Source organism: Prinia subflava, chromosome 17, assembly GCF_021018805.1.
Source record: "Prinia subflava isolate CZ2003 ecotype Zambia chromosome 17, Cam_Psub_1.2, whole genome shotgun sequence".
NCBI classification, from domain to species: domain Eukaryota; kingdom Metazoa; phylum Chordata; class Aves; order Passeriformes; family Cisticolidae; genus Prinia; species Prinia subflava.
The window spans coordinates 2,274,827-2,294,264 of record NC_086263.1 but is presented as its reverse complement, the minus strand read 5'-3'; the positions used below and the strand labels follow the sequence as shown (position 1 = coordinate 2,294,264).

Here is a 19,438-nt window from a genome sequence, read left to right as displayed (position 1 = left end):
TCCTATTCTATCCTATCCTACCGTACCAAACCCTACCCTATCCCACCCTGACCTGTTCCCATCCCATGCCACCTCATTCAATCCTGCCCTAGCTCCATCCCATCCTACCCTATCCTACCGTGCTTTATCCTACCCCTTCCTTACCTGTGTCCATTCTACCCTACATCATTCCATCCTACATCATTCCATCCTGCCCTGGTTCCATCCCATCATACCCTATCCTATGCTATCCCATCCCACCCTGACCTGTCATGTCCCTATCTCATCCTATCTCAGCGTGACCTGTCCCCATCCCACCTCATCCCAGCCCATCTCTGTCCTATCCTGCTCTATCCTATTCCATCCTGACCTGTCTTGTCTCCATCCCACCCCATCCTGCCCCATCCCATCCTAACTTACCCCATCCAATCCAGTCCAATCCAATCCTGTCCTATCCCATCCAATTCCATCTCAGCCCATTCTGACCTGCCTCATCTCAATTCCACCCTACCCTATCTTGTGGTGTCCTGACCTGTCTTGTTCCAGTTCCATCTAATCCTATCCCATCCTGTCCAACCTCATCTGATCCTGTCCCACCCCATCTTGTCCTGTTGCCGTTCTATCCTGCCTTCTCCCCATCCCATCTCATCTGCCCGGCCCTATCCTGCCCGACCCTATCCTACCCCATCCTGACCTGTCTTGTCCCTGCTCTATCTTATCCTGTCCTATACTGTCCCCATCCAATCCTCTCCTACATCCAGCTTGTCCCGTCCCATCCCATCCCATCCCATCCCATCCCATCCCATCCCATCCCATCCCATCCCATCCCATCCCATCCCATCCCATCCCATCCCATCCCATCCCATCCCATCCCATCCCATCCCATCCCATCCCATCCCATCCCGCCTAATCCCCACCTCACCCCATCCTATCCTACTCCACCCTGGCTATCCTAGTTCTGTCCCATCCTCTTCCATTCAGTCTCATCCCATCCCATCCCATCCCATTCCTGTTTCCATCAGGGTCCGGCTCCTGGGGGGCTCAGGGGGCTGCCAGTGGCTGGAGGGAGGGGGTCACATCAGCCTTGGGGCTGTCCCAGGGCTCAGGGAGTTGGGGGTGACAGGGATCCCATGGCTGGCCAGGGGCTTTGGGGAGGAGGCTTGGGGGGCTGGCAGAGGCATGCTGAGGGCTGATGAGGTTCTGGGAGCTGATGAGAGCTTGAGGAGTTGATGGGGGCTGGCAGGGGGCTTGAGGATCTGATGGGGGGCTCTGGGGGCTGACAGAGTGGCTCTGAGATCTGGCAGGGCTTGAGGAACTGCTGGGAAGGGTCTGGGCTCTGGCAGGGGGCTGGGGGGCCTAGCAGGGGGTTTGGGGGCTGGCAGGGGCACGGAGCTCACAGGAGGCAGGGAGCTCCGGATGGGGGTTCAGAGTTTTGGGGGTGACAGGTTCATGTGGCTGGCAAGAGGCTTTTGGGGGGGCTTCTGGGGGGCTGGCAGAGGAGTTCTGAGGGATGGGTGGGCTTAGGGGGATAATGGGGGTATGTCAGAGGCTTTGGGGGCCAGTGGAGGTGGCAGGAAGGTGTGGGGGCTGGCAGGGGGGCCCAGGGCTAGCAGGAGCCATTGGGACCTGGCAGAGGCCATGGGTGTCACAGGGGGCACAGAGCTGGAAGGGCAGTCTGGGGGACCGGCAGGGGGGCACAGGGCTGGCATGGGGAGTCTGTAGGCAGGCATGGAGCTGGCAGGAACCACAGGGGCTGGCAGGAGCCGTGCGGTATCTGAGGGACCTACCTGTGCCAGGTGACTTCCCCCCACAGCCCCCCAGCACTGCCTGCGGGGTCCAGGGCCACCGCAGCGGGAACGCCAGGGGGTCCTGGGGGTGGGCTGTCCCCCCGGAGGGGCAGGACCCGGCCCCGCAGAGCAGGGTGGGCTCAGCCCTCCCCCTCGCACAGCCCGGCCCCGCTGGGAGCTGCAGGACAGGTTCTGCCGGGTGTCCCCTGGGCCCCCTGCCCGGCCCCCGCAGGGGCCCCACCGCGGGGGCTGCGCGTCCCCCCACGGCTCGGGGACCACCGCGCCCCCCCCGGACAGCGAGGCTGGTGGGGACACAAGGGCTTCTCCCGCTCCCGGAGGAAATCCCTCGGGTAGGGTGGGATTGCGGTCACCCGCGCGGGACAGTGCTGCCCTCCCGTGTCTCCCCTGCTTGTGGCGGGGATGTTGGGGACACAGCGGCTCACCGCCCCCCCAAAAAAAACCCCAAACCACGCGTAGGATGTGGCTTCAGCCGCCTGTGTGGATCAAAACTGTCCCTGCAGTCGTGTCCCCCGTTCTGCTGCAGGGCTGTTGGGGACACAGCAGATCTGCCCTCCAGCAAAAAACCCCCAGACCACGGGTGGGATGTGGTTTCAACTGTCCGCGTGAGACAATTCTGCCCCTCACTCGCGTCCCCCCTTTTGTGGGGCTGTTGGGGACACAGCAGCTCCCTCTCCACCCAAAAGTCCGCATGAAGCAGTGCTTCCTCCCCGCGTGTCCCTCCCTTTTGTAGGAAGGACACCGCATTTCCCCCTGCGAAAAAAAAAACCAAACCCAAACCAAAACAACCACGGGTGTTTTGGTGGGGTGTGACTTCAGCCACCCGCCTGGGACAGTGCTTTCCTCCCCCGCGTGTCCTCCCTTTCACAGTGGCGCTGCTGGGGACACTGCAGCTTTCCCCACAAAAAAAAAAAAAAAAAAAAAGAAAAAGAAAGATAAAACAACAAAACAAAAAACGCGTGGGGCGATGTTGTGTCCCCCCTTCCCTGCCCCCTCCTTTTCGGGAGGGCCGTTGAGGACACCGCAGCTGCATTCCGCCCCCAAAATAAAATCACGGGTGGGGTGTGCCAGCCACCCGCGTGGGCCCGGGGGAGGGACCCCCCCGGCGAGGCTGCAGCATCCGGGCCGGCCCCGCCACATCCTGCCGCCGGAAGGAGCCGCGGCCCGGGACAACCCCCCCGCCGGTGACGTCATGCGGGGGCCCCCGCCAGGCGTGACGCCAGCCCCGCTCTGTGACGTCACGCGGCGGGCGGGCGGCGCCGCTCCCGCGGGGAGGGGGATCCCCCCCCGCCCCCCATTTCCCCCGGGTGACCCCCACCCTCCCCCCCGAGCCGCCCCGGTACGGGGTGGGGGCTCCGGTGGGTGCCGCCCCCCGCCCCGCCACGTCCCCGGGGGGGACAGGGACGCGCGGGGGGGACAGGGACGCGCGGGGGAGGAGGGTCGGCTCTGCCGCAGCGTCGGGGTGACCTTGCGCGGGGGGGTGGCGGGTCTCCCCCCGCGGGTCCCCCCCCGGGGCGGGGCTCGGTGCCCCTCGGTGCCCCCCGCGGGGGCGGGGAGGGGCCGCCCCCGCCCCCGCCCAGCGCCGCCCGCAGCCGGGGCCGGGCCGCTCGGTGCGGGGCGGCCATAAATCACGGCGGGCAGAGCCCCCGCCCCGCCGCCGCCCCCGGGACCGGGCAGGGGGGGCCCAGCCCCGCCGCCGCCACCCCCGCCCCCAGCCCCTGCGGATGTGGCGGAGCGGCCCGGCCGCCCCGCACCGGCCCCGGCACCGGCCCCGGGGGGCCCCGCTCCGCCGAGCCCCGCACCCCGCCCCGCTTCCCGCCCGGCGCTGAGCCCCCGCCGCAGGTACGATCGCGCTCCGGGCACCGCGCAGGGGAGGAGGACGATGAGGAGGATGCTGCCACCGCCGGGGGGAGGGGGGACCCTCCGGGGAGCCCCTTCCTCGCCACTCTCGGGGGTGCGGGGGGTCCCTTGGCACCTGCAGCCCCCCACGCTCAGGGAGCGGCTCGGGGGGGACGTGGCCCCGCCGCACCTCCGAAGGAGATGAAGAGAGGGGGCTTCCCTGCTGCCCGCTGGGTGCCAGGAGGGTGGCCGTCACCCGCTGTCCCCCCGCACCCCGGGCGGGTGTCCTGACCTTGGCCGTGGGGCGGGGGCTGCGGCGGGGACGTGCTGGGGTGGCTCTGCCCGGTTGCGGCCACCGCCAGGGACACACCAGTGTCCCCGTGGTGGGAGAGGGGAGAAAGGGTGGCGTTGGGTGGGGGGTGCAGGGCGTCCCCATCCCGGTCCCACGCCGGCGGTGCCACCGCCCGGCTGCCACCCGTCACCCCGGTCCCCTTCGCGGGGAGCTCCCGTTCCCCATCATGAGAAGTGACAGACCCCACCATGGGGGGTGACAATCCCACGGCCTCGTGGGGCTGAGGCGTGGGGTGGCCAAGCCCAGGCTGTGCCATTGCCGGGTGTTTTGAGGACTGGAACGGCGTGACCCCCTCCCTGAGGTGCCAGCAGCGGGGACCACAGATTGTCCCCGATGTCCCTAGGCACTGCTGCAGGCGCTCGTTCCCTGCCCAGCATGGAGAAACCCTGCAGCCAGTGGACACCTCCCCTTTCCTCTGCCTTTGTCACCCTGCTGTCACCACCTCCCGTAGCCAGGGTCCCCATGTGCCCCCATCCCCACTGTGCTGCCGCACCCAGGGCGCTGACCCGCTGGGTGCTGGGGACCACCCCGCTGCTGTCCCCGCCTGCTCCAGCTGTGTCCCCAGGCAGGGGTGGCAGGGGCCCTGGCGCTGGCGGCTCTGCTGTGGGGCTGCTCCCGGGGTGGCAGGCGCTGGTGTCAGCCCTCTGCCAGGATCCCCACACGCCCGGGAAGGGGGAACCACGGCACCGGCCTGAGCTCTGGGACCACAGCCGTGTCCACTCCTGGGGACACCTTTGGCAGCTGCCGTCAGCCCGGCTGCCGTGGGGTGACGGGTGCTGGAGGGCCACAGTGACAAGATGGAGCTACCAGCAGGATGTGACCCTCCCCCCAGCCGTCAGGCACCGGTGGGCTGCTGTGAGGGGTGGCTGTGGCAGTGCCAGCACCATCTGCACCGGGACAAGCAGCGATGGCGGGTCCCGCGGGCGCCCGTGCCCTGCCGGCAGCCGTGGGGACAATGACCCGCATCCTGCCAACCCACCCACGCTGCCCTGGCACGGGGGGCTCCGGGGACTGCCCCCCGTGGCGGCGGTGCCAGCCTGCCGCTGCCAATTGCCACGGCGGCGGAGACCGAGCCCTGCCTGCAGCGCTGGCACCGCTCCCGCTCCCCGAGCCCCGGGGTCACCGTCCCCTGGCGATGGCACTGTCGTCCCTCACCGCCGCCAGCCCCGAGCCCACCGCGCCGCGGGAGCCTCTGCCCCGCGGTCCCTCGGTGCTATTCCTGGCGGGTTTGGGGCTGGAGGGGGGATACACGACACCCCGGCGATGCCAGCAGCCTGGAGACCTGGCACCCCGCCTGCTGCACCGGGGTCACCCCGGGTCCCCCAGCCGTGACGGCGGCCAGGCATTGTGGGGGGCCCAGGGGACCCCAGCCTGGCTGGTGGAGATGGGGGGGCTCCCCCCGCGCCCGGGCTCCATCTCAGCGGCCCCCACCCGGACTGCGAAGCCCCTGGGCCCAGCCCCGGACTGGTTCGAACTGGTGTGGCGGGGGGGAAGCTGGGCTGGGGCTGGGCTGGCAGCGCCTGGCGCGGGCAGGAGAGGCCATGGGGGGAGAGCAGGCAGGGGCAGGCAGGAGCGGGCAGGGGCCTCGCGCGGGGGCCGCAGGTGCTGGGGCGTCCGGCCAAGCCACCGCAGGGCTTGTCCCCGTCCCCATCCCGGCGGGGCCCCCGCGGCGCCCCGTTTCCCGAGGCCGCGTGGTTTGGCAGCCGCCCGCTCGCCCGCCCGCGGCCGCGCTGGGAGCCCTGGCGTCAGCGGCTGGAGGCCCCTTTCCCACCCGTCCCGCCCGGGGATGGCTGCGGTCCCCACCCAGTCCCGCCCGCACCGGGACCCCCCAACCTCCCAACCCCGAGGACGTGAGGACAGGACCGTCGTGGCGGGACCAGCAGTGACGCCTTGCCTGGCCCCGCCGCGGGACCGCCGTCGCTGGGGGGCTGCCGGGACCCCGTCCCACTCCCTGGGCCGCGGGTCCTGCTGTCACACCCCAGCTGTGGGGTCCTGCCCCTATGTCTGTCTGTCCCCGAGCTGTGCCACCAGGCTGCGGGGCACATGGGGGTTGCTGGAGCCCGAGAACCATGGTGGGGCTCAGGGTGGGGACACCCCATGGGCACATCCCGCGGTGGGGCGCAGAGTGATGACCCCCCAGAGGGGAAGGGCCCCACGGTGGGCAGGTCCCGTGGCCGGGAAGTCGCAGTGGGTGTCCCTGTACCAGGAGATGGGGCGCTGAGATGGGGCAGCCTCTCCCGCGGTGGGAGGAGGTGGATTCTCAGGCGGGGACCCCCCCTACTGGAGAGGAGGGACCCGGCTATGGGGCTGACCCCACGGCCGCGGGAGGCTCGGGGTGATGAGATGCCTTGGGGCAGCTCCTCCCACCCTGGGAGCCTGGGACAGGAACCCCCCCTGGGGCCGGCCCCTCGGCCAGCACAGGGGTGCAGGCGGGGGGTCCCCGCCCCGCCGCCCGGGCCCCGTGCCCCCCGCGGCTCCTCCGCATTCCTCAGCGTCTGAGCCGGGCTGGACCCCCGCCAGCGCGGGGGGCCCCTCCGGCGGGGCAGGGCGGGGGACGGGCCCCCCGGGGCGGGGTGGGGATGGAGGGGCCCCCCCGCTGCCACGTGTGCTGGGTGCGCCGTGCCCCCCGACACGGCCCCTCGGCCGCCCCCACCCTGCCCTGGGCGATGCGGGTGGCCGCGGGGGCACAGCCGGGGGACGGCCTCGGCTCCGGCTCGGGCGCTCATTGCTGCACCGAGCTGCCCGTTCTCAGCTGCCCGCCAGATGTGCGGCGGCCGAGCCACGAGGGTGGCATTGTGTTGTGCCATTCCATGCCATTCCGTGCCACGCCGTGCGGCCGGCAGCCCCTGCTCGGCCCCGGCAGCGGCGGCGTTGGCCGGCGGGGAAGGGGCCCCGGCGGGGGAGGAAGCTCTGCCGCCTCCGGGGCTGGGGCCAGCGGGCTCGGCCGCCCGGGTCACCGCCGGGCTGGTGGCCGCCACCGCCCTGCTCTGCCGCTGGGAAAGGCCTCGCTGGGGCAGGCCCGCGGGGACTGACAGACGGACGGATGGATGGATGAACGGAGCCGGGGGGGGGGCGGAATGGGGACACCACAGCTCCAGCGCCGCGGGTGCTCAGGGGATTTGGCAATCCCCGGCAAGTTTTGGTCATGGGCCAAGGGGCTGTGCCGGCGACACGGAGAGGACACACTGGGGACACCGAAGGGCCGGGTGGGGGGGCCCGGTGCCATGCCCTGCCCTTTGCCCGCTGCGGGAGGGGGCCGCGGCAGGGTGGCCGGAAAGGACGGCACGGTCTCCGTGCCAGCACCGTGTGCTCCAGCCCGGAACAGAGCGGGCATTGCCATGGGGCCGGGCCGGGGCGATGCTCTGGGGGGCACTGGTGCCCCCCAGCCCTGCAGTGACCCCTGGGTGTCCCCCGCAGAGCCCACCCCGGCACCATGCATTCCCTGGAGGAGCCCCTGGACCTCAAGCTGAGCATCTCCAAGCTGCGAGCTGCCCGCGAGAAGCGGGGCCCGTCCGGCCCCCGACCCCGCGCTCCCCAGCGCCCGGACACCCCGCCGGCCGGGGAGGGCCGAGGGGGCAGCCGGGGGGGTCGCCGGGCCGTGCCAGCCTCGCCGTCCCCCGGGCTCCTGGGACACTCCAGGCTGGTGGAGCCGCGGGATGGACGCTTCCCGGCCGCCGTGCCGGTGGTGGACCTCAGCCTCTCGCCCCGCTCCGGGGGGGAGTCTCCGGCTGGCAGTGCCTCGCTGTCCCCCGAGCGCCAGGGCAGCGGGGACCTGCCCGGCCCGCTCACCCCACACGTAAGTACGGCCGTGGGCCCCCCGAGGTGTCCCCAGCGATGGGGACTGTGCCCGGAGGGCGCTCCCGACCTCGGCAGCGTGCCCGGTGCTGCCGGTGTACACACAGCCGGGGCCGACGACCTGCCTGGCCCCCTGGCCCCTGACCCCAGAGGTATCCCCGGGGTGGCTCCTGGGAGGTCTGTTTGGGGTGTCTCTGGGGGTCTCTGTGGGGTTTTGGGGTCCCTGAGGGGGGGTTGCAGATCTAGGGAGCTTCTGGGGAACATGAAGGGATCTTAAGGGAAGGATATCTGGGGGGGTGTCTGGGGGGCTCTGGGAGGTTCTGGGGTCTCTGGGAGGTTCTGGGGTCTCTGGGGGTCTCCTTCCAGTTTGGCCCTGTCCCCCACCGCTCCTCCATCTGGACTCTGCTCCAGGATTTCCAGTCCCTGCGCTACATCGATGGCCTCCCCAGCTCCTTCCAGTTCTTCCTGCCGCTGGGGGCTGGGGGGGCCCTGCACCTGCCCCCCGCCGCCTTCCTGCCCCCCAGCAAGGAGAAACGGCTCCCCCCCGAGCTGCCCCTGCCCAAGCAGCTCATCTGCCGCTGGTCCAAGGTCAGCAGGGAGGGCTGGGGGCCATGAGGGGTTATGGTGGGGGTGTGGGGGAGCTTTAAGGGGATGGAGGTGGTGATGAGGGGCTGGGAGACCACATGGGCATTGCAAGCGTGGGGGGCACACAAAGGAATTTTGGGGCTGGGGAGAGGACACGGGGCTGGAAGGCCATGGCAGAGCTCTTTGGGGCTGTGGGCAAGTTTTGGGGCTGGGAGGCCGAGCAGGGGCAGTAGGGCTGGAAAGGTGGTGATGGAGAGGTGGGTGCTGTGCAGAGATGCTGGTGGATGATACGGGGCAGGGGTCATGCAAAGGGCCATTTCCATTTCCCCAAATGCTGGTGCAGGTGGGGTGCAGGTGGGAGCTGGGGTGGGATGGGGGGCAGGTGCTGGCCATGATGGCAGTGCTGGCCCCCCTGGTGCCCACCCTGCTGGGCTCCCTCACCCCCAGCCTCCTGCCCACAGTGCAACCAGTTCTTTGACCTCCTGCAAGACCTGGTGGACCACGTCAATGACTTCCACGTCAAGCCCGAGAAGGATGCGGGGTACTGCTGCCACTGGGAGGGCTGTGCCCGCCATGGCAGGGGCTTCAATGCCAGGTGGGCACGGTGGGCTCCAGGAGATCCCTGGGGGAGGCAGGACCCCAACACTGGGGATGTGCAGAGGAAGCCTCCATATGTCCCTCCCTCCCTCCCTCCCATGCAGGGTGCGATGTCCTGGGGGGGCTGGATGACAGTGCTAGCCTGGATGTCCCTTTTCTCCCACCCCATAGCCAAGGCACAGGGACAAGGACTTGCCCTGGAAGTCAGGGCTGACCCCCTCCCTAATGTTCCCTCCCCAATGCTTCCATGGGCAGACAGTGACAGGACAAGGATGAACAGTTTTAAACTAAAAGAGGAGAGATTAATGGGATATTGGGAGGAAATTGTTCCCTGTGAGGATGGGGAGGCCCTGGCACAGGGTGCCCAGAGAAGTTGAGGCTGCTCCTGGATTCCTGGCAGTGCTCAAGGCCAGGCTGGACAGGGCTTGGAGCAGCCTGGGATAGTGGAAGGTGTCCCTGCCATGGCAGGGGGTTTGAATGATACAACCTTTAAGGTCTTCCCAACCCAACCCATTCCCTGATGCTGTGATTGCCCCACTCCCGGCAGGTACAAGATGCTGATCCACATCCGGACGCACACCAACGAGAAGCCGCATCGCTGCCCCACCTGCAACAAGAGCTTCTCCCGCCTGGAGAACCTGAAAATCCACAACCGCTCGCACACAGGTGAGCGCAGCCCCCGCACTGCCCTCACGGGGGAGCGGGGGGCTCGGGGGGACACAGGGGACGGGGCAGGGCTGGTGCCCCCGGCAGACGCAGTGCTGTCCCACAGGTGAGAAGCCCTACATCTGCCCCTACGAAGGCTGCAACAAGCGTTACTCCAACTCCAGCGACCGCTTCAAGCACACCCGCACCCACTACGTGGAGAAGCCCTACTCCTGCAAGATGCCGGGCTGCCACAAGCGCTACACCGACCCCAGCTCCCTCCGCAAGCACATCAAAGCCCACGGCCATTTTGTGTCCCCCGAGCACCCGGAGATGCTCAAGGTCCACCCGCCCCCCAAAACGCCCCTGGGCTCTGCGGAGGTGCCCTACGTTAACGGGGCGCAGCTCGTCATCCCCAACCCCGCCGCCCTCTTCGCCCCGCCGGGGCTGCCGGCGCTGCCCATCCCTTTGGCACCGGCTCCGCTCGACCTCAGCGCCCTGGGCTGCGGGGCTGCGGGCGCCCTGCCCGCGCTGCCCGGCCCCGTCCTGCCCCTCAACGGCGGCCCCTTGAACTTGGCCAAGAGCCCGCTGCTGCCCTCGCCCTTCGCGGCCGGGCTGGGCCTGCCCGTCATGTCGCTGCTGGCCGGCGGGGCCAAGGCCGAGGGGGAGAAGGGCAGCGGGGCGGAGGGGCGGCCGCCCAAGGCGGGCAAGGGGCTGGAGAGCCGGAAGGAGAGGGGCGAAAGGACGGAGGCGGGGCGGCCGCGGGTGCCCCCCGAGAATCTGGCACTGCTGCCGGGGGCCGTGCTCGACCTCTCGGCCGGTGTCAGCTCGGGGGGCAGCCCCGAGGCGCTGCCCCCCGGCTGGGTGCTCATCCCCCCCGGCTCCCTGCTGCTCAAACCCGCCGCTGTCAACTGAGGGGCCCGACGATGCCCGGGGTCAGCCGCCGGCCCCGCGGGCAGATCCCGCTCCCTGGGGACCGGGGACACGACACCCCTCCACCCCCTGCAGCCCTGCGGGGCCTCGCTCGTGCTTTTACCCGTCACGAAAGAAGAACGGACTCTTCTGAGAAAAGCAATAATCCCTCGGCGGCCGGAGCCAGCTGCGACCCCATGCTGGGGGCAGGTGGGGCACAGGGGGGTCCCCCTGCCCGCCCCCCCGGCCCTGGGCAGCCGGATACGCCGCTATTTATTTCTCGACCAGCCCCCTGCTCCGACAGGGTCCCGCTTGGGCTCTCCTGCTTCCGCTGACTCGGCGTCTCCCTGCCCGAGCCCTCGGTGCTGCCGTGGGGGGCTGCAGCCCCCGGGCTCCTGCCGCACGGACAGCGGGGCACAGCCGAGGGGCCAGCCGCTCCCGCAGCCCCGAGCCGTGCCGGGCCGTGCCGGGCCGTGCCATCCCACCCCGCACGGTGCGGGCAGTGCCGCAGCCTCGGCACCCCGTGCCGGGCCCAGCTGGCTGGGCACTGCCGGCCTGGCGCCCGCCCGCGTCCTGCCCCTCTCCTCCCTCCCCGGCCCTCCCGTGACAAGGCACACGGCCGCGTGTGCTGCTCGCCGGGGCACAGCCCCCCTCTAGCTACGTTCATACCTAACCACGCACCGCGAGCGCATGTGGGCAGCGCGGGCACGGCTGCGGGCACCGGCTGTGGGCACCCGTTCCTTGGCGTGCCCAGCCTAAGTCTCAGTGCGGGCGCAGCTCGGAGCCTCCCCCGGGGTCACACACACACGCCCCGCTTGCTCCGAGCCAGGGGGGTCTCCCCAGTGCCACCCTTCCGTGCTGGAGGAGCCCCGCAGGGAGCCGGCCTCCCTGCCCTCACCGCGGCCGCCCGGCGCTGCCCTAGCCCAGCATGGCTGCGGGCCCTCGACCAGGCCGCCCCGGCCGGTGAAACGTCTCCTCGCTCCTCGTCGGTTTGTTGTTGCACATTCCAGGACATCAGTATTTTAACGGTCTCGAAGTGCCTTTCTATCGTAGTTTCTGGGTTGTTTTTATTTTCCTCCTGTTGGGCTCCATCGCTGTTAGCGTAGCGTGTAAGGACTGCACAAGTACGAGATAAGCTAACGACTGTAACACTATATTCGTCCAGGGGAGAGGAAGTTTATTAAGAAAACAATAAAGTGAAGTTGAAGTAAGTTCCTGTTTCAGTCCGTGGTCGTGGTGGTAATGGCAAGGAGCCCACGCTGGGGACAGAGGGGTGCAGGGGGGGACGGGTGTGACCTTGGGGGCACGGCTGGCCCTGCCTGATCCCCAGCCGTGTCCCCACGCTGAGGCAGCCTGGCACCAGTGAAACCTGCCAGCAGGTGGGGACAGCCACAGGGCGTCCCCTCACTGCCGCCATCCACAGAGCGAAGGTAATGGCACAGCACTCCCAGGGTATGGAGCCAGAGGTAGCTGTGCCCTCAGTCCAGGAGCATCCAGCCTTCCCACCAAAAATAGCTCCTGCAGCCTCCCCCAGTGCCATTTGAGCCCTGGCAGTCTCAATGCCCTGGGGACACCCCTTCTTCCCCAGCTGCCTCCTCCTCCCCCTGACAAACGCAGCCCCTCGAAGGGGCCGATCCCTCCGGGGCAGCGCCAGGCAGGCAGGTCCCCGCTCCCTCCCGGGGTGTGAAGCAGCCAGGCCAGGTGCTGGAGGACATGGTGTTTATTGGCTACCTATAAGTTAAGGGTGAGGGGCACAGGGGGCAGGGGTGGCAGGAGTCACGTCTCAGCCTTCCGCCCCTTCTCCTTGTCACCCTTGGCCTGGATGCGCAGCTCCTCGTCCAGCCGCTCCTTGGCCCTCACCACCTGTGGGACACGGGTGACATGGAGGGGTGGGGTGACACACAGGGATGGGGTGACACACAGGGACGTGGTGACACACAGGGACGGGGTGCCCCAGCCCCCCCCCGCCTCATCCATGGGGATCTCCAGGCTCTGCCTGTCCCAACCCAGGCAGGGGAAGGTGCAGCCCCCTCTCTGCTGCTCCCGGTGCTCACCTTGGACTGCAGGTAGAAGGAGCCTCCCACTGATTTGTCGTTCACCTTGAACAAGTGGTCGTAGTTCTGCCGAGAGAAGCTCTGGGTCAGAGCCCCCTCCACCCCTGCCATTCCCAGTCCCAAACGCTGGCAGCCTCCACTCTCCAGAGCACTGCTTAAGAGTGATCCTGGGGACATGGCTGGCTCTGCCTGACACCCCTGGGGAGTCCCCATGCTCCCAGCTGGGCACCTCCAGAGATCCCACATCCCTTCCCTGAGCAGCCCCGCTGGGCAGAGGCAGAGGCCAAGCCTGGAGGGCTGCTCCAGCCGGGGCAGGGAACTCTCAAACTGTGATTAACTGGGCCCACAACAGCACGGGGGACCCGCTGCCACCCCCGTGCATAGCAGCACCCTTGGCCAGGCCAGGCCAGGCCAGGCCAGGCCAGCACCATCCCTCCCTGGCTCCAGGGAAGCCTCTACCTTCTGGATCTCCTCTGGGTTGAGGCTGGAGACGTTGAGGATCTGCTGAGCTTCCTGGAGGCTGATGCCGATGATCCTGGAGGCGGCAGCAGACTGGGGCCTCTCGGCGCGTCCTCGGGCATCAGCTGCGGCCTGGCTCGCTGGGGACAGCGGGGCCTGAGTGCCCCGTGCCACCCCTGCCACCCCGGCCCTCAGGCAGCAAAGCCCCTGCACTTTGAGGTGCTCAGACCCCGGTGTCCCCTCTGTCCCCACCCAGCCACCCCTGGGGCCACCTGGATGCTGTCCCAGTGCCAGGGAGGTGGCGGGGAACAGGCAGGCACTGTTTGCTACAGGCAAGGCAGGGCTGGGGCTGCCACGTCCCAGGGATTATCCCACTCTGCCCTTCGGGGTGCCAGGATCTCTGGGAGCCTGGCAGTGGTGCCAGGGCCAGGACGGAGCCCTGTGACAACCTGGCAGTGTCCCCTAAAGGCACAGCCTGGGGACAGGGAGCATTGGGATGGCCAGGAAAGGGTGGGGATGTAGAGCAGTGCCCAGCAGGACAGCGTGGGCACACGGAGCAGCATCCCAGCTCCTACCTGCAAACTCCTGGCGCAGCGCCCGCATGAAGGCCCGTCCCACCACCTGGGCCCCCACCAGAATGATCTGTGCCAGGTACTTGGCCTGCGGGGACACCCTCCTGTCACAGCCACCACGGCTCTTTGCCCTGTCACCTCCCCACAGCCCTACCCAACCCTGGCTCTGTCACCTCTCCCATCCCCTGGCGGTATGCTCTGACCCCATCTGACTTCTGTCATGGCCGTACCTGTCCCTGTCCCCCCACCCAGGCCCTGTGATACCTTTCCCAGACCCCGTCCCCTCGCTAGGTCCGCTCTCCTGTCCCCATGCCTTGTCCCCTCTCCGCTGGTGCTGTGACTCTCTCCCCTCTCCCTTCTCGCCTTTCACTGTCCCTGTCACCCCTTCCCATGACTTCTCCCCCTTCCCTGGTCCTGTGACCCCTTCCCCGCCCCTGTCGCGTCTCCACTGGCTCTGGCCCTCCCGGAACCAGGTGCTTGGCACATTCACATCGCTATCCCTCCTCGGGCTCTGTGCAGCCTTAGCTCTGCTCCCCGTCCCGGTGTCCCCCCCGCCCCGTCCCCCCGTCCCCTCTCACCATGTCCCCGCCGCCGCTTCCGCCCCGGCGGTCACGTGGCCGGGGGTGAGGGTCACGGCGGACACCGAGAGGCGGCGGCGCGGGCGGAGCGTCCCCTCCGCAGGCACAGCGCCCTCTGGCGGCCTCCCTGCGCGGGAGGCCCGGCCGGTGGGGCGCGACTTCCCCGCCCTCGGCCCCGTATCCCCCCGGTCCCCGTGCCCCCCCATCCCCGGTCCCTGTGTTATCCCGGTGCCCGTCCCGGTGACCTTCTTGTACCGCCCTGGTAGCCGTCCGGTTTCCCGTCGCTGCCGGTCCCTGTGTCCCCCCGGTCCCCGTGTTCCCCTCTGCCGCGGTGTCTGTGCCCCCCTCCGTCCCTGTGTTCTCCCCCATTTCCGTGTCCCCCCGTGTCGGTCCCTGTGTCCACCCGGGGCCTGTCTTTGCATACCCCCGCCCCCGTCCTCATGTCCCCCTCGGTTACCGTGTCCCCTTGCTGTCGGTCCCTGCATCACCCCGATCGCCGTATGCCCCTGGAGCCGGTCCCTGTGTCGCCCCCGGTCCACATGCCCCCTTATTCCCTGTGTGTCCCCCATTTCCGCTCCCCGTGTCCCCCCCGGTGTCCCAGGATCACGGCAGGACACGGTGCTGGTGCAGCGGCTTTAATAGCGGGTCCTGCCCGCGGCGGGCCCTGCGCCTCCTCTTCCTCCTCCTCCTCTTCCTCCTCCTCCTGGTCGCCTCGCCGGCACGGCGGGTGCGGGTCCCGGGGGCTCCTGGGGTGCGGGCTCCAGCCTAGTCCTGCGGGAGGCCGGGGGTGAAGGGCGCGGCGGGGCCGGTGCGACCCACCCGGGGGTCGTGTGTCCCTCCCGCACTCACCCACTCGTCCTCGTCCACGCCCTCGAAGGAGTCCTGGGGCAGTGGGTCATCCCTGTTGCCCAGCCTGGCCACCATGGCATTGAGGAGCTGTGGGGAGAGGCCGGGCAGAGCCGTGGGGCGTGGGGCATCACCCCCGGCCCCGCTGCAGGGTGGGCATCCCGGAACTCACCTCCTCCTTCTTCTGCTCATCAGTCTTCTCCTCCAGGTACACGGACGCAGGGACAAACTTCCGAGCCGGAGCCTCTTTCGGGGCCTCACTCACTGTGAGAGCGGCGTCACCATGGGGCGGGAGGGCTTTGCCCCATTGACTAAAGCCCCCCCAGCCATGCCTGGGGGCCGGGGATCCTCGCCCAGCCCCTGCACCCACCTGGCACCATGTCTGCAGGGCGCAGGCTGGCACGGCGCTGCTGCCCGTCCTGCCCGTCCAGCCAGGCACCTGCACCCAGCACTGGCTCCCACCACACGCGGGTTGGCGGGTAGAGATCGTCCTGGAAGTACTCCTTCTGCGGGGGCAAGGGGCGCTCAGGGGGGTGCCCTGCCTCCTGTCCCCCTCCCAAAACACAGCCAGCCCCCCTGGCACCTACCTTGACGCGTGGCACATGGAAAGCCACGGGCTCCAAGGTGCTCTGCCCCAGGCGCAGCGCCCGGGCGAACTCCACCTCCCGCACCTCGCATGCCGTTTTGGGCAGGAAGACGAAACCCTGGTGGGGTGGGGGTGTGAGTGAGGTCTGGCAGCACAGGTAGGGGGTCAGGGACAGGCAGCGTATCCCCCTTTACCTTATGGGGTTCATTGGAGGTGAAGCTGTTGCACTCAAGAAAATAGGGCGGCTCGGGCGTCACTTCATAGAGGAAGACTCTGGTGTCACCCTGGGGAGAGGAGGCTGTCAAGGGGCACGGAGGGTCCCTCCACATTGTGGGGTGCTGTAGGCAGGGAGCCCCACAGTTTTCTGGAGGACAAGCCCTCACCTTTCCAGTGAGGAAGACAACACTGGTATCCTCATCGTAAAAGGGCAGGAGGGTGGAAGGGGCCACATCCAAACCAAGGACAGACAAGGGTCCTTCAGGCAGGGCCTGTGCCCGGTACAGGAGGAGCCTCCTCTCGCTGCGGCTGTGGGGAGGCGACAGTGAGAGCAAGCATTGTGCTCAGGGACCCCTGCCCTGGTGTGTGCCCCCCTCCTTACCTGTCAAAGCCGGACACCAGGAGGTAGTCACCACCACAAACCCAAACCAGGCGTGCTCCGCGTCCCCCCTCGGGACCTGGGCCCTCCTGCATGGGGTGAAGGTCACCCTGCCTGCTCCGAGAGAGCTGGGGGTGCAGTCACGTGCCCATAGGGCACCCCATCCCACTCTCCAGCCCTGCACAGTGCTGGGATTGTACCTGTTGAGGCTGAGAGCTGCGCCGTGGCTCATAGAGCCGTATCCGTCCGTCTTTGCACACTGTTGCCAGCTTCTTCCCATCCGGGCTCCAAGCCATGCTGAAAATCTGGAGAGAGAGATGTTGTGCAAATGTCCCAAGGTTGCCTCTCGGGTGTCCCTGGATTTGTCATCCCTTACCTGATCCGTGTGTCCCTGCAGGCACAAGACTTCCCGCCCAGCGCTCAGCTCCCAGACCCGCACAGTCATGTCGTAGGAGGAGGAAACCAGGAGATCGGATGCCATGGGGTGGAAGCGGATGGAGTAAATCTTTTCCGTGTGACCTGGTGAGGTTCAGCAGTGCGTGGTTGTCCCCAGCTGTGTGTGCCACCGGGCTGGTTTGTCCCCAGTGTGGGCTGGGGTTCCCTCACCTTGGAGAATAGCTTCAGGCTCCTGTAGGGTCTCCTGCAGCCCTCCCTCAGGGACCCGCCACAGCCGGATCCTGGCGTCCTCGCCCGCTGTGCCCCACAAGGGATGGGCAGTGGTTAATGGGGGGATCTGGCACGCCTGGAGCTGGGGGGCTCTCCGGGCACGCCCCGGCAGGGCTGGCACACACGTACCGACAGCGAGGCGCCGCGGGTCGAAGGGGTCCCAGGTGAGGTCGGCCACCGCTGCGCCGTTCTGGATGGTGGGCACGGCCACGTCGGGGAGCCGGCCGGGCTTGGAGAGCTGTGGCAGAGAGCCGGGGGTCACCAGCAGGGCACACACAGCGCCGTGCTGGCCTCCACACCTCACCGGGCTACCTCGAGGACGGCGATCTGGCCGCCGGCGGAGAGCAGGGGCAGGGCGACGCGCTGGGGGTTGGCGCAGAAGCCGTCGCTCTCGCCCGGCGTGGTGAGGCTGAGCCCCCGCAGGTTGGTGAGGTGGTGGTCCCGGTGCAGCACCCGGCCCTGCGCGTGCCGGAAGCGCGAGCTGGGCCCTGCAGCAGGCGAGGGGTGGGTCAGCACCCTGAATCCCCCCAGTGGGGCACCCCGAGCCCACCCCGCTGCCCGCTCACCCAAAATGCTCTGCAGGGACTTCTGGCTGGGGCTGCTGGCAAAGCCGCTGGAAGGGCCGGTGCTGGCTGAGAGCGAGGTGGCCGCGCTGCTTGGTGAGGCCAGTGAGGATGGCGAGGAGTAGCCACTGGCTTCCTATGGGACAGAGAGCCAGTGGGCAGGGGGTGCTGGCACCCTGGCTTTGTCTTGTGGGATGAGGGCAGCAGGGACCCCACCCCGTCAGCATTCAGTGCACTTTCCCAGCGCCCCATGCTCACACTCTGGTCGGTGTCGGCGTGGCCAGTGTCGGCGTCAGCGTGGCCAGTGTCAGCGTCAGTGTGGCCAGTGTTGGTGGGACCAGTACCAGCAATGACGGGGGACGTGAAGGTCTCCGTGGGTCTCCGTGCAGGGTGCAGACTCACCCTCCCTACCTGCATTGAGCACAACAGTGGGCATGGGGCAATGACACCAGCAAGGACAACCCCCCCAGATGACACTGACCTGCTGGCTGTCCCCTGCCCACCAGCCTTGGGCATCGGTGGCTGGCAGTGTCCCTGTGCAGTCAGGGAACAGGTCCTCATGGAACTCCTGGACAGACTGTGGGAGAGGGTATGGGGTGAGAAGGGTGTTCCCAAAATCCCACAGCCTCTGTCCTGCTGCAGCTGAGGCACCCCTGGACACCCCCAGACACTTCTAGCACCCAGACCCTACCCAGCACCCAAACTTCCGCTGCCTGAAGTGCCCAGCACCCACTGCACAACAGCACCCACTGCACAACAGCACCCAGCAGGTGGCACCCAGCTGTCAGCATCCACTCTCCAGCACCCCAATCCTGCACACAGCGCCTGGCTTCCCAAATCCAGCAACCCACCATCAGCATCCAGGTTTGACCTCCATTCCTCTCCCCAGCTGGGGACTGAGGTCTCACTGCAGCCAGGTCCTCTTTGTCACCCAGTGCTGGTGAGATGTCACCCGTGAGATGACACCAGGCACCTATGAGACAGTGCCCACCACAGGGTCCCCTTACCTTGCGTGGCACCAGGTAGCTGACAGGGACCAGGGCAGTGTCAGTGAGCTGCAGGACACGGAGCACCTCGCAGGCCATGACATCCAGGGCCAGGCGTGGCACGGCCGCCAGCCCCCGCGTGCTGCCCTCCGTCCGGCACTGGGTCACTGCGGGACAGGCAGGGTGGCCCTGGGGTGGGTGGCCAGGCAGTGGTGAGCCCCCCAGGGGAGATATGGGTGGGATGGGACCTGCTTACCCTGGGTGAGTGCTGGCTGTGCAGGGGCCACCTCGAAGCAGTACAGAAGGTTTTCCCCCTGGAAGAGAGGTGGTGGGGACAGGAAATGAGCAGGGCTGTAGGAAGCACCCCACTGCACCCACATGCACCCTCCTGTACTCCACTGGTGCACTCACATGCACCAAGCTGCACCTCACTACACCCTCCTGCATCCTCCTGTCCCCCCAGTGCCTCCCTAGACCCCCCAACCATGGCACCTCACCTTCCCTGCCAGCACCAGCAGCCCTGTGTCGGCATCATACAGCGGGATGGTCACCCTGCAAGGGAAGGGGAGTGCTGAGCCGGGGGCCCCCGTGGGCACCCCAATGGATGTGGGGGTGGATCCTGTTCCCCCCCAGTGCACACCCCAAGCCTCGTCCTGGGGAAGCGTGGGGCAGGATAAGGCCATGCTGCTATGGGAGGGCAGCACCGTGCTGGGGGATGCAGGGCTGGTCCCCAAGTGACAACCCTCACTGTCGCAGCCTGGGCTGACAGGCTGGCAGCAGGATGCCACTGCCACCTGCTTCCAGCCCCGGCTGCACAGTGCCCGCTCTGAAGCCATGCCCAGCCGTGGAGCATCCTGCTGCCTGCCCTGCTCCCTGTGCCCAGCCACGGCACCTGGCCTCACCCGGGGAAGCCTCCGGCACCCGCAGGGCTGCCCCGAGGCCGGCCGGGCCGGCTTGGCCAGTTCAGGGCGGGCGCGTGGCACACCCCGGCACCTGTGGAGCCTGCCAGCCCCGGGAGTGCCCT

General features: G+C 68.3%; 2 protein-coding genes across 4 annotated transcripts in view; one reads left to right on the top strand and one right to left on the bottom strand.

The window, feature by feature from the left end:
* The first annotated feature begins 3,469 nt into the window (after positions 1-3,469).
* GLIS2 (GLIS family zinc finger 2) lies at positions 3,470-11,720 on the top strand. Its single transcript, XM_063414110.1, has 6 exons — positions 3,470-3,626; positions 7,393-7,771; positions 8,182-8,358; positions 8,817-8,950; positions 9,500-9,618; positions 9,725-11,720. Exons 2-6 carry the CDS (start codon positions 7,409-7,411, stop codon positions 10,510-10,512), a joined length of 1,581 nt encoding a protein of 526 aa, XP_063270180.1. The 5' UTR covers positions 3,470-3,626; positions 7,393-7,408; the 3' UTR covers positions 10,513-11,720.
* Positions 11,670-19,438, bottom strand: part of CORO7 (coronin 7) — a 38,440-nt gene continuing 30,671 nt past the window's right edge. The window contains exons 10-31 of one of the 3 annotated variants that reach the window (XM_063414108.1): positions 18,912-18,966; positions 18,671-18,728; positions 18,436-18,581; positions 17,910-18,005; positions 17,687-17,839; positions 17,432-17,564; positions 17,178-17,353; positions 16,995-17,103; positions 16,806-16,892; positions 16,576-16,718; positions 16,400-16,504; positions 16,203-16,288; positions 15,988-16,129; positions 15,799-15,888; positions 15,606-15,722; positions 15,389-15,524; positions 15,191-15,282; positions 15,022-15,108; positions 13,598-13,682; positions 13,023-13,162; positions 12,564-12,629; positions 11,670-12,372 (exon numbers count right to left, since the gene is read on the bottom strand). In XM_063414108.1, the coding sequence (XP_063270178.1) occupies positions 12,286-12,372; positions 12,564-12,629; positions 13,023-13,162; positions 13,598-13,682; positions 15,022-15,108; positions 15,191-15,282; positions 15,389-15,524; positions 15,606-15,722; positions 15,799-15,888; positions 15,988-16,129; positions 16,203-16,288; positions 16,400-16,504; positions 16,576-16,718; positions 16,806-16,892; positions 16,995-17,103; positions 17,178-17,353; positions 17,432-17,564; positions 17,687-17,839; positions 17,910-18,005; positions 18,436-18,581; positions 18,671-18,728; positions 18,912-18,966 (2,389 nt within the window). In that variant the 3' untranslated portion in view covers positions 11,670-12,285. Of the gene's footprint in view, positions 12,373-12,563; positions 12,630-13,022; positions 13,163-13,597; positions 13,683-14,172; positions 14,557-14,780; positions 14,944-15,021; positions 15,109-15,190; positions 15,283-15,388; positions 15,525-15,605; positions 15,723-15,798; positions 15,889-15,987; positions 16,130-16,202; positions 16,289-16,399; positions 16,505-16,575; positions 16,719-16,805; positions 16,893-16,994; positions 17,104-17,177; positions 17,354-17,431; positions 17,565-17,686; positions 17,840-17,909; positions 18,006-18,435; positions 18,582-18,670; positions 18,729-18,911; positions 18,967-19,438 lie in introns of those variants that run through there. The other 2 variants (XM_063414106.1, XM_063414107.1) reach the window with 2 other exon arrangements.